We start from the raw sequence: 12,233 nt of genomic DNA, 5'->3' as shown, positions 1-12,233 counted from the left end.
TACAAATGTGAATTTCAAGAAATACCAGGTCCAAAACACTTCAAAGGACAAATGAAAATTACAAATTCAGAAATCCTTCTATAATTAGGGTGTTACCTAACTTATCCTCCTCAATTACAGAGAGATTAAATTGAGGCAAATGAATTCCATAAAATAGTTGATATACATATTTTACTAATAGGATAAAGAGTTGTACAGATAAACCCTTCCACAAACATGGCCTTGTGTAGACCAGAAATAATAATCTTGTTATGCATTAGAAAATGGACTTTGGTTTATGGTTTGCAGGAGAGACGCGATTAGGATGGCAATTTTCATCATCTTTGAAAGCTGTCCATCTCTTGGAGCTAGTGCACCTCCTCTCCCAGGTAGCATGACGCATATTTTCCATCTCCCCGACATGATCTTTGAATTCCTTTTTCACAACATCCAACACGACATCACCATATCGTTCACACCAGGACCTGCATCAGCACACAAGCGCAGAAGAGAGAGCATTATTGTTAAGATAGGATATATTCATGTGATAATTCATGCATATCAGTAATGCAGAAGGAAGTATTGCTTGCTCTTGAGCCTTACTTGGGAAAGTACTGCTTAAGATCAGACTTGTCAACTGGCAGCTTTGTGGAGATAACATCCATTTCATCATTCCTACAGCAATGAGTATGAGTAAAACAAATCCCAAGGAACAAGACAACAAATTAATGTACAAAGGAGCCTATTTCGAAAACACCACATACGAAAAATGAAAGTTGGGATTTGTGCTAGACAGTTCAGTTTGAATTCGCAACAACTCCTTCCTTATGTTATCCCCTACAACCTGCATATTCATAGCATATCTAGTATGAAAATTGTTTCACTCTTCAACTTTTATTGTAATGAGAACAATCATGTTATCTCTTAGTGTCAGTTACCTTATCAATGTAAAAACCAGATGAAGAACTATCAGAAAGAAGCTTTCTTTTGATCTGCTTAGTATCAGGACCATCATTACTTGATCTCTCAGTTAGAGGGGCAGTAGTTGTTTCATCTTCCACATTAGTCCTCTTCCATCTTTTGAACCCATCAAACCCCCATTGCTTCTTCGTAAATTTCGAGTCTTTTTCCTCCGATTTATCTGTCTGGAATAGACTTCTGAATGCAGTCTTCTTCCCTTTTCCACTTCCATGACATTCCTGTTTACCAAATTTATCAGAGTCTGATGCTGACATAAGAATAGACTTAGTTTCACTTTCAGTGTTATTGTGATTATTGCTATTCCAAAATGGGTTTTCATCAACTGGTTCATTCTCTTTGTTCGAAATGGTTGGATTATCAACTGGCAATTGATCAAATATGCTCTTCTGCTGCCTTGTTTTTCCCAGTTTCTGTAAAGACCCTAACCCGAAAACTGAGGCTGCATCTTTGATGTGTTTCAACCCATGCTTAGATCTGTTTTTGGACCTAGAATTATCCTTGTTTATCAAATTCAGATCGTCTTTCAAATCGATCACCGACCACTCCTCTTCCTCCGGAGATTCTGCCTCTTTTCGTTCTCCAACGATCACGTCTCTAGCCTCGTGCTCAGCCCCTTGTACTGCTAATCTCTGAAGCAATGGCCTTTTTGATGCATGATACTCCTCTGCAGATATGCATTTTGCATACAGCAGCTCCTGTTTATTCATCAAACATTAATATGAATGCAAATTCAGATCTTGTAATAGGAAACAAAATTCAATTTCGGAAACAATGATAGAATTGAAAAAGAGAAACCTGGAGAAAGAGGAGCTTATCCCTCAAAATCTGGGGCTGCTCCTTATCGGCTCCTTTGGAAGCAATGAGGGTATCAAGGAGATGGGTTCTGAAAGCGGAAACCTCGGTATCTGGTAAAAGGCCTTCTTTGTGAAGACCAATCAAATTGAGGATCTGATGGAATGAATTCTGCTGCCATTTAAGATTATCAGATTGCTGTTTGGAGAGCTTCTGTTCAGCTGCTGTTAATCTTCGCTTGTTTAAAGAGAAAGGAAGGATTGATTTGCAGATTGAAGTGATGGAATCCTGAAGAGATGAATAGTATGCAGGTGCATATGTATTACCGTATCCCATTTTTCAATTCTTTTTCTTTTTTTTTTTACAAGATCTAATCTTTGATCCTATTACAAGATGTTATGAATGAATGATTTTTGGTGAAGTTGTTTCCTGTTTGTTACCAATTTGAATTTCAGTTTGGCCACTTAACGGCTATGTGAAAAATGGAAGTAGCCGTTGTATGCAATGGTCTCACATTGGCGGGACCCACCACGTCCTTGAAGTTTGGGCCCCAAATTGGGTAATCTTGGCCCAGTAATTGGTAGAAATGGGCCATTATTAGTTTTTATTTTTAGTAACCGCCTCCTCTTCCTCTGTCCTCTTTCTCCTCTCCTTCTCCATTGAAGCGCGCGCACTCAACAACATCGCACTTGACATCCTCCATTACTAACGATTTGTTCGAGGTGAGTTGTTGTTTCTTTTAGTATTCATCATATCAATTTCACAATTTCATCTAATTTTATTTAATTGAGTGCAGGGTTCCCTAAAATTATGTGATAATTGAACCTAATTTGTTTGATAATGTATGTCACAACCCTTTAATATTAGGATTCAACTATGATATACCATCAATTTATTAATTGACCCTTTCATGGATTCTATTTTTCTTGCTAATTGCTATACTCAAATCTTGACCAACATTTTGGTTATGTTTGTTTGTGTTTATGTTGCCTAGAGTAAATGCATCATGCCTTTTGTCTAGTGTAACTGCTAAGTGTCAATTATCAGTTCATGTTTTTATTTGTGCTCTGAAATCTAGCTCTCGTCTATGCTCATATTTGAATTTCTAATTTGCTCTTGGTTAGATGAAAGAATTTGATGTGCATGTATGTTCCAGATGCCCTTGTTGGTCCAAACAAGTGATATTGCAAGTGCTCAGAATCTGATCTTTTTGCTAAACTTGATGAGCTCACAGGGTCATCAACTGAGAAATATAAACCATCTAAGGTGATCTCTATCTTAAACTTAATTCCTCAACTTGATTGATTTCGTTTGTTCTAATGTCTCCGATATCTATGCTGTATGTGAAGTTAAGAGAAGCTGCTGATCCAGTTCAGAAGCAATCTGTGGAGGTTAATCAGAAAATTCTTAGAATGATAAAAGACCAGGTAGAATTTTTCTTGTTTCTATCTCTTCTAGCGGCGTCTTCTCATGTCTGCATTTTAATTTTAGAAGTTAAGGGTAATGATGTGAGAATTGTTCTATGGCAGGATCAGGCAGTGAGCTCAGAGAGTGTGCAAATGTTGCAATATCGAGCTGAACTTCAGTAAAAGTTGAAGCAGAGAGCTGATTCTGCTGCGCCCAATTGCCCAAAACCTTCAACAGCAAGAATATGAAATTAAAGAAAATTCCTGGGTATGTTCTGTTTTGCCAGTTATGAACATACATACGATGTATATGTTATGTGAGATAGACCTTTCTTGTGTATATACTTGTATATGATTTTGTTGTGGTGTCATTGGTAAAACTAACAGAAAGCTTGAAACGACTGATGATTATGATGATGATGCCATGGCTTTGGAGGGTGCTACTCGTGATAGTAGGCGTGCCTCCACTCTTTCAAGTAAACTCTCCCAGATTATTCAGGCTCAAGGTACATTGTTAACTTTTTCTTTTTACAATATGACGATTGCTATGTGTTTAATTTTGTAGCAGCATTCCCGTACTTTGATAACTTAAATTGATATGAACGCCAAAATTTCTCATGCATTGGAAAGACTGATATGGCAGTCCTGGTGGCTATTGGATTCTGATCTTCCCTGCCAGATGTTTGAAAATAGTGGAGCATAGATTTTTTTTCTTTTTTCTTTTTTTTTGTGTCCTGATGTTAATTGAAGTTCTAAAGCAACATGCCTTATCTGCTCACAGTGATGGATGGAAATTTTGATTAGTTGAGAAGAGGTCCTGATTGTTGATCATGATTTTCTGATCCATTGCCACCTTCTAGCTATAGCGCGTAGGATGAGGGGTGTCAATCTAAGTGGTTAATAAAAACTGATAAAAACTTATACTAAGTGGTTACTCTCTCCATTTTTATAATAACTACAACACTTATTAACAATAAAAACAAGCGAGGGTAGGTGAGAATAAGGAGGTTAACCCTCTCCATTTTTATAATAACCGCAACACTTATTTATAATAAAAACAAGCGAGGGTAGATGAGAATAAGGAGGTAGCTGAATCACATGATATGGGTTGGCAACTGGCCTGAAAAAACTTAAAATTAACACCAATCTTGTATTTACATTACATACACACAAGGAAGCCGATGAACATTGTAATGACTCAATTCACATAGAAAGAGTGACAAAAATGAAGTTTAAAGGTGTTGGATCCTGAACCTGCAACAGGGGCAGTGGGCATTGGTTTGAAGCCAAGGCATCAAACATTTTGAATGAAAACTATGGTTGCATTCTAAATTCATGATGTCATCACCCTCTTTCATTTCATCCAAGCATACTGCACATTCTTCATTTTTATTTTTATCTTGTAATTGATCCCCTGATTTCCAGTTCCAACTAAACTTTCCATTCTTCTTTTTCTTTCTTGTCACTTCATTTTCATTGTTCAGGAATCTTCCTATTCTCTCTTCACAGTTATTATTCCTGAAATTAGGAGTATTATTATATTAACAAACAATTTCAATGAATTAATAAAAAGTAAATGAAAATAAAAGTAGAATGGAGTAACCTGGTAGATTTGAAGGGTGTTGATCTGAGTTTGGCATCAAGTCTGACCTTGGCTTCTCTAGCCAAAGCTCCTAACTTTGGATCATCTTCGTGTTCATCTTCATAGGATGTTCTGCTCCTTGTCGTATGCCCCTGCACAGTACAGAGACACATATAACCCTTTAATTTAATCATTCATTCGATCATACATACATACTTTATAAAAAACCAATAACTTACCAAGAAAGTAGAGGCAGAGGTGGTAGAGGTATTTGTGGAGAAGAGAGAGAAAGAAAGGCGTCTCGAGGAAGGAGATGAACAATTGCTATTATTAATGCTACTGCTTTGATGAACTCTCCTTCTTCTTGCTGCTTCTACTCCTGGTAGCATCCCTGCCATTTTTTTTTTAAAATTTTTTTTCTAATTATTAATTTCACTCTTAAATAATAAACACAGATCGAGAAAGAGATTAAAAAATGATGAGACCAATACTTTGAATGGTTGGTCTGAAATCTGAATTATTGCTGAACGAAACACTTTTATATATTTCCTAAAATGTTTTAATAATTAAGGAAAGAGGAAGGAAATATTCAGGGAAACTTCATGGCTCCTTCATTCATTATTTATTAATCATATCATTGATTTGGTTTATTTGTGAATTTCAAATTTTCTTACGACTACTTATTTGATTACTCTATGACTTTGACGGTTTGACCTAATTGTTGATCACTCAAATTTTCATTCCAATTTCATGATTGCAAATTTGCAAGTACGTATGATATATGCACACCTCAACCTAAATTTACTCATGTTTTCAATCACTACCGCTCACCCCACCACTTAGCTACATCATTTTCACTGCTGCCCTGCCCTTGCCTTGTCCCTCTCACTTGCTTTTTTTTTTTTTTTTTGGTGTTCCACCCGGTTCACCTTTTGGGCTAATTCAGATTCGGGGATCAGTTCTAAGTGGTTAGGTTCCAGTCCCCTCCCGATTGTTGTTGCGGGGGATCGAATACGAGTCCTCCCTACCAAGTGTAGTCCCAATCACCACTACACCTTAATTAACTCTGTTTAACAACGTCCATTTTCAAAGCGATGATATTGATTACAATTTGTTTACACACAAAAGAATTATAAGCAGGGGTGGGGGGGGGGGGTTTATTAGGAAAAATGAAAACAAAAAAACATCATGTCAAGGAAAATAAAATAACATTCTTAGGAGGCATGTGGATCTTCTAAAGTGGGTAAGTGACATGATACATAACAATACAATCTAATCAAATTTGTTTAATGGGTGCAAATGAACAACTTGTCATTCTCTTATTTTCATCAATCAGACGTATATCTAATCAGTCACATGAGGAAGAATCTCACAATCTCACCTACTAATTAAAAAACTTACTAAAGAGAAAAGAGGTTCTAATTAGTAATGTGTTGTACAATCTCTTAATACTTCATCTCTTTTTTAAAGATAATATTCCCTCCGTCTCATAATAGTATTTCATCTTCCTCGTATAATTTAAATAATTGATATATAATTATTACTGAATAAAGTATATTTCATTTACATGAATCCGAAAGATGAGAGAATAACCAGCTTGTAATCCTTTGAAGAATTCGATAATTGCCCACTTTTTGCATGAATGCATGTGACTATATGAGTAACATTATGGTTTGTTTCCCATGTTCAATCCTTATTTTGTTTGGTGCAATCGCATTATTGATTAATATAAGATCCTCGTGCAGCTTATGCTCTAATAATAATAGTGTTTTACAAGAAATTAAAAGTTTGTTATAAGAAAGAATAAAGATGACGGTAGGCGAGACATAAAGATAGCTAAATCACAAAAATAATAATAAAAAAATTAAAAATAAATAAACTTTGCAACCTAATAGCTTTGCAATCAACCACCTCTTTTTTGCTCCTCTTTCTCCATTCTTCTTTCTTCTTCCAAACACCTCTCTTCTCAACTGCTCTCTTACAATTATAGTGCGGCTATTGTCATTCATTTTCTCTTCATTACTACTATTCCTGAAATTTAATCCCAACTAAACAATCAGTTAATATTAATTCATCAATGTAATCATTATTTCCTTGTTAATTAGTACTCTGTAGATAGACTAGTAAAATAGAAAAATGATGCTACCCTAAACCCTATACCACTGATTAATGCCCAAACAAAATATCTAACATCACACTTATTGACTAAAATCCATCTAATATTAATCATGTACGCCTGCATTATAATAGTAATTACTCATAAATACTAATGATTATCAAAATACGTAAATAACTTATTTATAAAACTAACACAATTCCCATAATTAATTTTAAACTATGCATACTAATCGAGCAAATATCAACCGGCTTCAAGCTTGACATGATCAATGTTCTTATTATTCCCAGGCCAATAACAACTAACAATATAATGGAATCATGCAGCAACTTTTGATGAATTTTTGAGACGTTGTAGTTCATCAATGACAGCAGTTAAACTATCATAAGATGAACCACCTTGTTGAACAGCCTTCTTAGCAGCGATGCCAAACTCCTTGGCGCGCTGCCTCCTTTCCTGAGCCTCCACATGATCACCCATCATCTCTCTCACAGCATTCTCAATCTTATCTCTCTTCACTAACTCATCCGTTCCATCAATCATGGAGCTCCACTTCATATTTCCAACCCCAACTCCAATCTTAAATACATCAATAAATAACTTTCTATTGTAGAATTGTTCAGCAGAGAGAGGCCAAGCCACGACTGGTAGCCCTGCTGCGAGGGACTCTTCCGAAGAGTTCCACCCACAGTGAGTCACGAACCCACCAATGGCAGGGTGCTCTAATATCTGTGGTTGGGGTGCCCATCCTTCTATAAGCATCCCAATACTTTTCTGAGATATCCTTTCTTCAAATCCCTCGGGTAACCATTCCACCCCTACTTCCTCTGACTCCTTCTTTCTGACCACCCATATAAATGGGTGGCCCGAAGATTCAAGTCCATGAGCAATCTCCAATAGTTGAGCTGAGCTAAACCTTGATAAACTTCCAAAACTAACGTACACAACTTTTCCACGTGGCATTTTATCGAGCCACTCCAAACAAGGGTGTTTGCTTGGGTTGTTCTCATCCGATTTGTTATTGTCGTGGTTGAGCTTGTCCTTGGAGTTGATTTTGTGTAGAGCATGGTCATGGTGTAGGAAAATAGGGCCAATGCACCAGGTACGACAGTCCAAAGTGGTCCTGTAGAAATCTATGTAGTCTTTCTCCAACTCATAGAAGGTATCAACAAGAAGACCGTTAGAGTTGCGATCTGCCTCTTTAATTTTGTTCAAGAATGTGGTGTAGAAATTTGAACTTTGGATCCATGGTGGATGTTCTGAACGGGTCATGTGGATCGGATGTGGGAGGCCCGGCAATAGGAAGGGTTCGTCATCAGATTTCACATTCTCATAAGGAGTATACCTACACATACATACGACATACATAGATACATACATTGTTAATAGACAATAATTAAATAATTAAACTAGGACCTCCAAAAAATTAAAATGTGTTAAAATGAATAGCTAGCTACTTTAGTTAGCTGTTGCTAACATACCTATCAAAGGCATCAATAGCTGCGAGGGAAAAAGCAGCTTGACCATGATGTACCAAACGAGGGATACCAAGGTCTTCCGCGAGAGCAGTGGTCCAAAAACAGTGAGTATCAGCGACAATGCAGTCAGGCTTAGCAGCCCGGACCATAGCCTCAATGGGAGCTTGAAGCATGAAAAATGCTTGGAGGACTCTACCGGCCATATCGGTGTTAGTAGCGGCACTAAAGCTCTCAATCCCCTCGGGCAAGCCGACTTCCTTGCTAGGGAAGTCGACATACTCAAGGTCGATGTGTAATCCTAATTGGTTGAGAGAGGGGATGGAATCGCGAAAAGAGAGGGAATTGTGATAAGTAGTAAGGAAAATAACATGCACCCCGCGAGATGCAAATAACTTAGCAGTTTGAAAGAGAGGTAAGTAGTGACTTGGTGTTAAGTAGGGGATAAAGTATGCTGTTAAACTGCTTTTTTTGCGTGCATTTGAATCCATTTTTAATACTCCAACTTTTTTTTTAATTTATTTATTTCAATTTTGAGCATGCTATTTGTACTCGAAAGAAAGTGAACAAGGATGGGCACGCAACTCTCCGCTCGTGTTCCTCGAGGACCTGCTACACTAGGACAGTTTAATAAAAAAAAACTACTTAAAAGTAACTTTTTCATTCAATTCTATGGAGTACTCTGTAGTCTGTACTATCTCCAATTCAGAGTAACGTACTCTGTTTTTTTCCCCTAAGAGCACTCTCACCAATGGGGAGAAAAATGCCCATGGGTGTTTTTGGGTTTTAATAAAAAAAAATAACTCCCCACCAATGGTCAAAATGAGAAATGCCCATGGGCAAATCAGTTTTTGATCAAAGTTTGGGCAAAATTAAAAAACTGACCAAGAAGAAGTGGGCCCCACGTGCAAGCTGCAAGTATAATTTTTTTTTGCTAAGCACACCTCAAAACGCAGCGTTTTGAGGAAGCTTACGCTTTGCTTCACCTCAAAACGCTGCGTTTTGAGGGTTCGAAAAGCAAAAAAAAATTATACTGGCAGCCCTGACAGGCGCGTCAGCACGCCCAATCAGGCGCTGCCACGCGTCCTGTCAGGGTATTTGGACCAATCACGTAATTTCTCCTAATTGCAACGGTAATAAATTTGTAACGGTTATTTTGTGGTTATAAAATTAAAAAAAAAAAAAAGGACAAGTTATTTGCAGATAAACAAGCTGCAGCTCGGAAAGACGTTGAACGTGCGTTTGGAGTTCTACAGGCTAGGTTTGCCATATTACGACAACCTTCACTTGCTTTCGACGAAGACATTTTGAGCGACATAATGAAAGCTTGTATCATTATGCACAACATGATTGTCGAGGATGAACGACACAATTACACTCGTGCCGAAGTTTTGAGAAGGTATTACGAAGAAGATCGCCCTCAGCTTCATATAGCAAGGTCCGGTCCGAGTACAAGTGCCACAGTGAATAACAACGAGCCTTTCGAATTTGACGTTGGCCGACCACCAAACGTTGATTTTGACGCGTATATTCAAAGAAGAATTACCCTGCGTGATAGCCAAACCCATTTTTCTTTGAAAGATGATTTAGTTGAGCATATTTGGCAAAAATACGGTCGTAATGAATAAATAGTTTTGTAATCGTTAATTTATTTGGTTTGTATGATTGGTGTACGATCATTATGTTCCAATGTTGTAATCGTTAATGTTGTACTAATGAAAAATGAAATTTCACATAAAATAATGACACAAATAATTAATATTGTACTCATAAATAATTTAACCAATAAAAAAATTTAGTTAAGAATAAATATTATTATTTTATTAAAAAATACATTTTGCAAAAATTAATATTAAAAATAATTAATATTGTACTATTCATAAATAATTTAATCAATACATACATTTTGTTAACAATAAAATTAAGAAATACTAAATTACAAATTTAATGATGTGTAGGAGAGATAAATATTGGTGGGGTATAGGGTTAAAAATAGGAGAGAGAATGGTGGGGATTATAATTTATGACCATTGGTGTAGAGTAAAAATGACCAAGAAAATGCCCATGGGGAGGAGGAGTGAGAAAGTGGTTAGAGAGAGATTGAGCAATCAAAAAAATGCCCACTAGTGGCAATGCTCTAAGGATGTGTTTAGTTTTAGGCCTTGTTTGACAAATGTCTGTTGGCTGGTTCACTTGGCTTGTTTGACTAGCTGGAATGTTTAGCTGTTTATAATGGCTTTTGAAATTGGCTGTTTAAGCTAGCTGTTTATAAAAGTGTTTGGTAAATTAATAGTTGGTTGTTAGCTGTTTATTAGATAATTTGTGAACCAACAAGCCAAAAGCCAACAAAAAAGCTACTCAAAGCAGCTTTTTCATTTTGTCTTAAAAGCCAGCTTTTTCGCTGACTAAAAAGCCAATTACCAAACGCATTTTTTGGCTGTTTGACCACCTAAAAAAACCAAAAGCCAAAAGCTAACCAAAAAGCCAAAAGCCAAAAGCTAACCAAAAAGTCATTAAAAAGTCAATTACTAAACATGGCCTTAGAAAATGAGATGGACTACGCACTCATAATTTCATAAATAGTCGTAGTACTTTTTTTACTTGTAAGACACTTTCTTGAAACACTATTTAAAAAGATAATTTCTAGTAAAATAGATAAATTGACGAAATTAGATACTCCGTGTACAATTTAAATCGTATAATCTGCACTTTACTTTTTCCTTATCAATGGTAAAATTATTTCTATTAACTAGCCTTATGGCCTGTGCAATGCACGGGTTATTTATAGGTATATAATATACTTGTAAATTTTTATTGGAAAATGAATAGTTTAAAAAGGAGAAAAAGGAGTGAAAATTAAATGTAATTGTAGAAGAAATTAATTTGGGGAAAAGTGAACCAAGTAACATTCATGCATGTTTTGAATTAAATTAAATGTAGTTTTTTTTTTTTTTTTTTTTTTTTTTTTTTTAAATATGAGAAAGGGGATTGAAAAAAAGGTTAAATGAGGTAACATGTGGTATTGATGAAAAATAAAATGTACATGTGGCATGTTGAAGATGATGGTTAGTGTTTTTAAATACTAAAAATATAGAGTATTCTATAGATATAGATTTGGTTATAGATTTGTCTATTTACCTAGTCAATTGTATAATTTAAAATACGTGTAAAAACGCAGTGTTGCAAGTAAATAAAAAAATGGAGAAACGAGTACATGATTTTTGTAGACGTAATCAAACAAAGTTTGGCCCCAAAAAAAAAACCCCCAATTTTAGGCACTTTTTTGGGCATGTCCTAGCCTAGCCCAAATTTTAAAAAAAAATAAATGAGTTTGGAGTCCAAAAATTCAATTTACGTTAAAATTTTGACCGGACTCGATTTTGGCCACGTAGCGGGTTTGTACATGACTCAAACTTGACTACAAGTCTAAACTTGAAATCCCATCTAACTTGATTATCTTTTGACCAAAACATCTCAAATTCAAATTTGACCCATTCAGGCCAAACTGGACACAAAATGACCCGACCCATATCCGACCTAACTACAGTAGTTGATTTTGGATCTATGCCAATAATTAATGCACCAACCAAACATCTATGTCACACAGTCACACTAGTGAAATTTTCATCATACACCCAAGTGTACCATGCTCATGGTACACCCACTTAGAATACAAGAGTTATATAAACGCGGAAAGAACATCGTGTGCAAATACAAAGTACACGAGTGAAAAAAAAAACGATTCTCTCCTTGATTTAATTAAGGTATTGGTTTGTGATTTATATTCCTTGATTTATGAAATTAATTTATTATTTACATTCAATATTATTTTTGGTATATAGAATTTCATTTTTTTGTTAAGAGAGAAATAAAGTTTTTATAGAGAGAGAAGCAATGATAAA

General features: G+C 35.9%; 3 protein-coding genes across 3 annotated transcripts; all 3 read right to left on the bottom strand.

Annotated features, from left to right (window-relative positions):
* Positions 1-58: 58 nt before the first annotated feature.
* On the bottom strand, positions 59-2,090 carry LOC145634414 (uncharacterized). Its single transcript, XM_081685834.1, has 5 exons — positions 1,756-2,090; positions 918-1,655; positions 744-823; positions 583-654; positions 59-464 (listed from the first exon to the last, which is right to left on the bottom strand). Exons 1-5 carry the CDS (start codon positions 2,086-2,088, stop codon positions 257-259), a joined length of 1,431 nt encoding a protein of 476 aa, XP_081541960.1. The 5' UTR covers positions 2,089-2,090; the 3' UTR covers positions 59-256.
* A 2,058-nt stretch (positions 2,091-4,148) lies between these two features.
* LOC145635742 (anthocyanin 3'-O-beta-glucosyltransferase-like) lies at positions 4,149-8,851 on the bottom strand. The gene is made up of 5 exons (XM_081687085.1): positions 8,338-8,851; positions 6,652-8,201; positions 4,980-5,131; positions 4,762-4,892; positions 4,149-4,676 (listed from the first exon to the last, which is right to left on the bottom strand). The coding sequence occupies exons 1-2, from the start codon at positions 8,820-8,822 to the stop codon at positions 7,175-7,177; spliced, it is 1,512 nt and encodes a 503-aa protein (XP_081543211.1). The 5' UTR covers positions 8,823-8,851; the 3' UTR covers positions 4,149-4,676; positions 4,762-4,892; positions 4,980-5,131; positions 6,652-7,174.
* On the bottom strand, positions 4,362-5,138 carry LOC145636580 (uncharacterized). The gene is made up of 4 exons (XM_081688158.1): positions 4,980-5,138; positions 4,762-4,892; positions 4,532-4,676; positions 4,362-4,412 (listed from the first exon to the last, which is right to left on the bottom strand). Exons 1-4 carry the CDS (start codon positions 5,136-5,138, stop codon positions 4,362-4,364), a joined length of 486 nt encoding a protein of 161 aa, XP_081544284.1.
* Positions 8,852-12,233: the final 3,382 nt, after the last annotated feature.

Source organism: Chenopodium album, chromosome 6 (assembly GCF_948465745.1).
Source record: "Chenopodium album chromosome 6, dcCheAlbu1.1, whole genome shotgun sequence".
NCBI classification, from domain to species: Eukaryota; Viridiplantae; Streptophyta; class Magnoliopsida; order Caryophyllales; family Amaranthaceae; genus Chenopodium; species Chenopodium album.
Note: the sequence above shows the minus strand (reverse complement) of the source record. Positions and strands in the feature narration are given on the sequence as shown.

Bases quoted from the DNA above. Each gene is read 5' to 3' on its own strand.
- LOC145636580 (XM_081688158.1), bottom strand. From the start codon at position 5,138: ATGGCAGGGATGCTACCAGGAGTAGAAGCAGCAAGAAGAAGGAGAGTT. The intron at 4,893-4,979 runs GTAAGTTATTGG...TGTACTGTGCAG, and splicing joins CCTCTGCCTCTACTTTCTTG to GGGCATACGACAAGGAGCAG. The intron at 4,413-4,531 runs GTATGCTTGGAT...CCCCTGTTGCAG, and splicing joins ATAAAAATGAAGAATGTGCA to GTTCAGGATCCAACACCTTT.
- LOC145634414 (XM_081685834.1), bottom strand. From the start codon at position 2,088: ATGGGATACGGTAATACATATGCACCTGCATACTATTCATCTCTTCAG. The intron at 1,656-1,755 runs GTTTCTCTTTTT...ATGAATAAACAG, and splicing joins ATAAGCTCCTCTTTCTCCAG to GAGCTGCTGTATGCAAAATG. The intron at 655-743 runs GTATGTGGTGTT...TCATTGCTGTAG, and splicing joins AATCCCAACTTTCATTTTTC to GAATGATGAAATGGATGTTA.
- LOC145635742 (XM_081687085.1), bottom strand. From the start codon at position 8,822: ATGGATTCAAATGCACGCAAAAAAAGCAGTTTAACAGCATACTTTATC. The intron at 8,202-8,337 runs GTATGTTAGCAA...ATGTATGTGTAG, and splicing joins GCTATTGATGCCTTTGATAG to GTATACTCCTTATGAGAATG.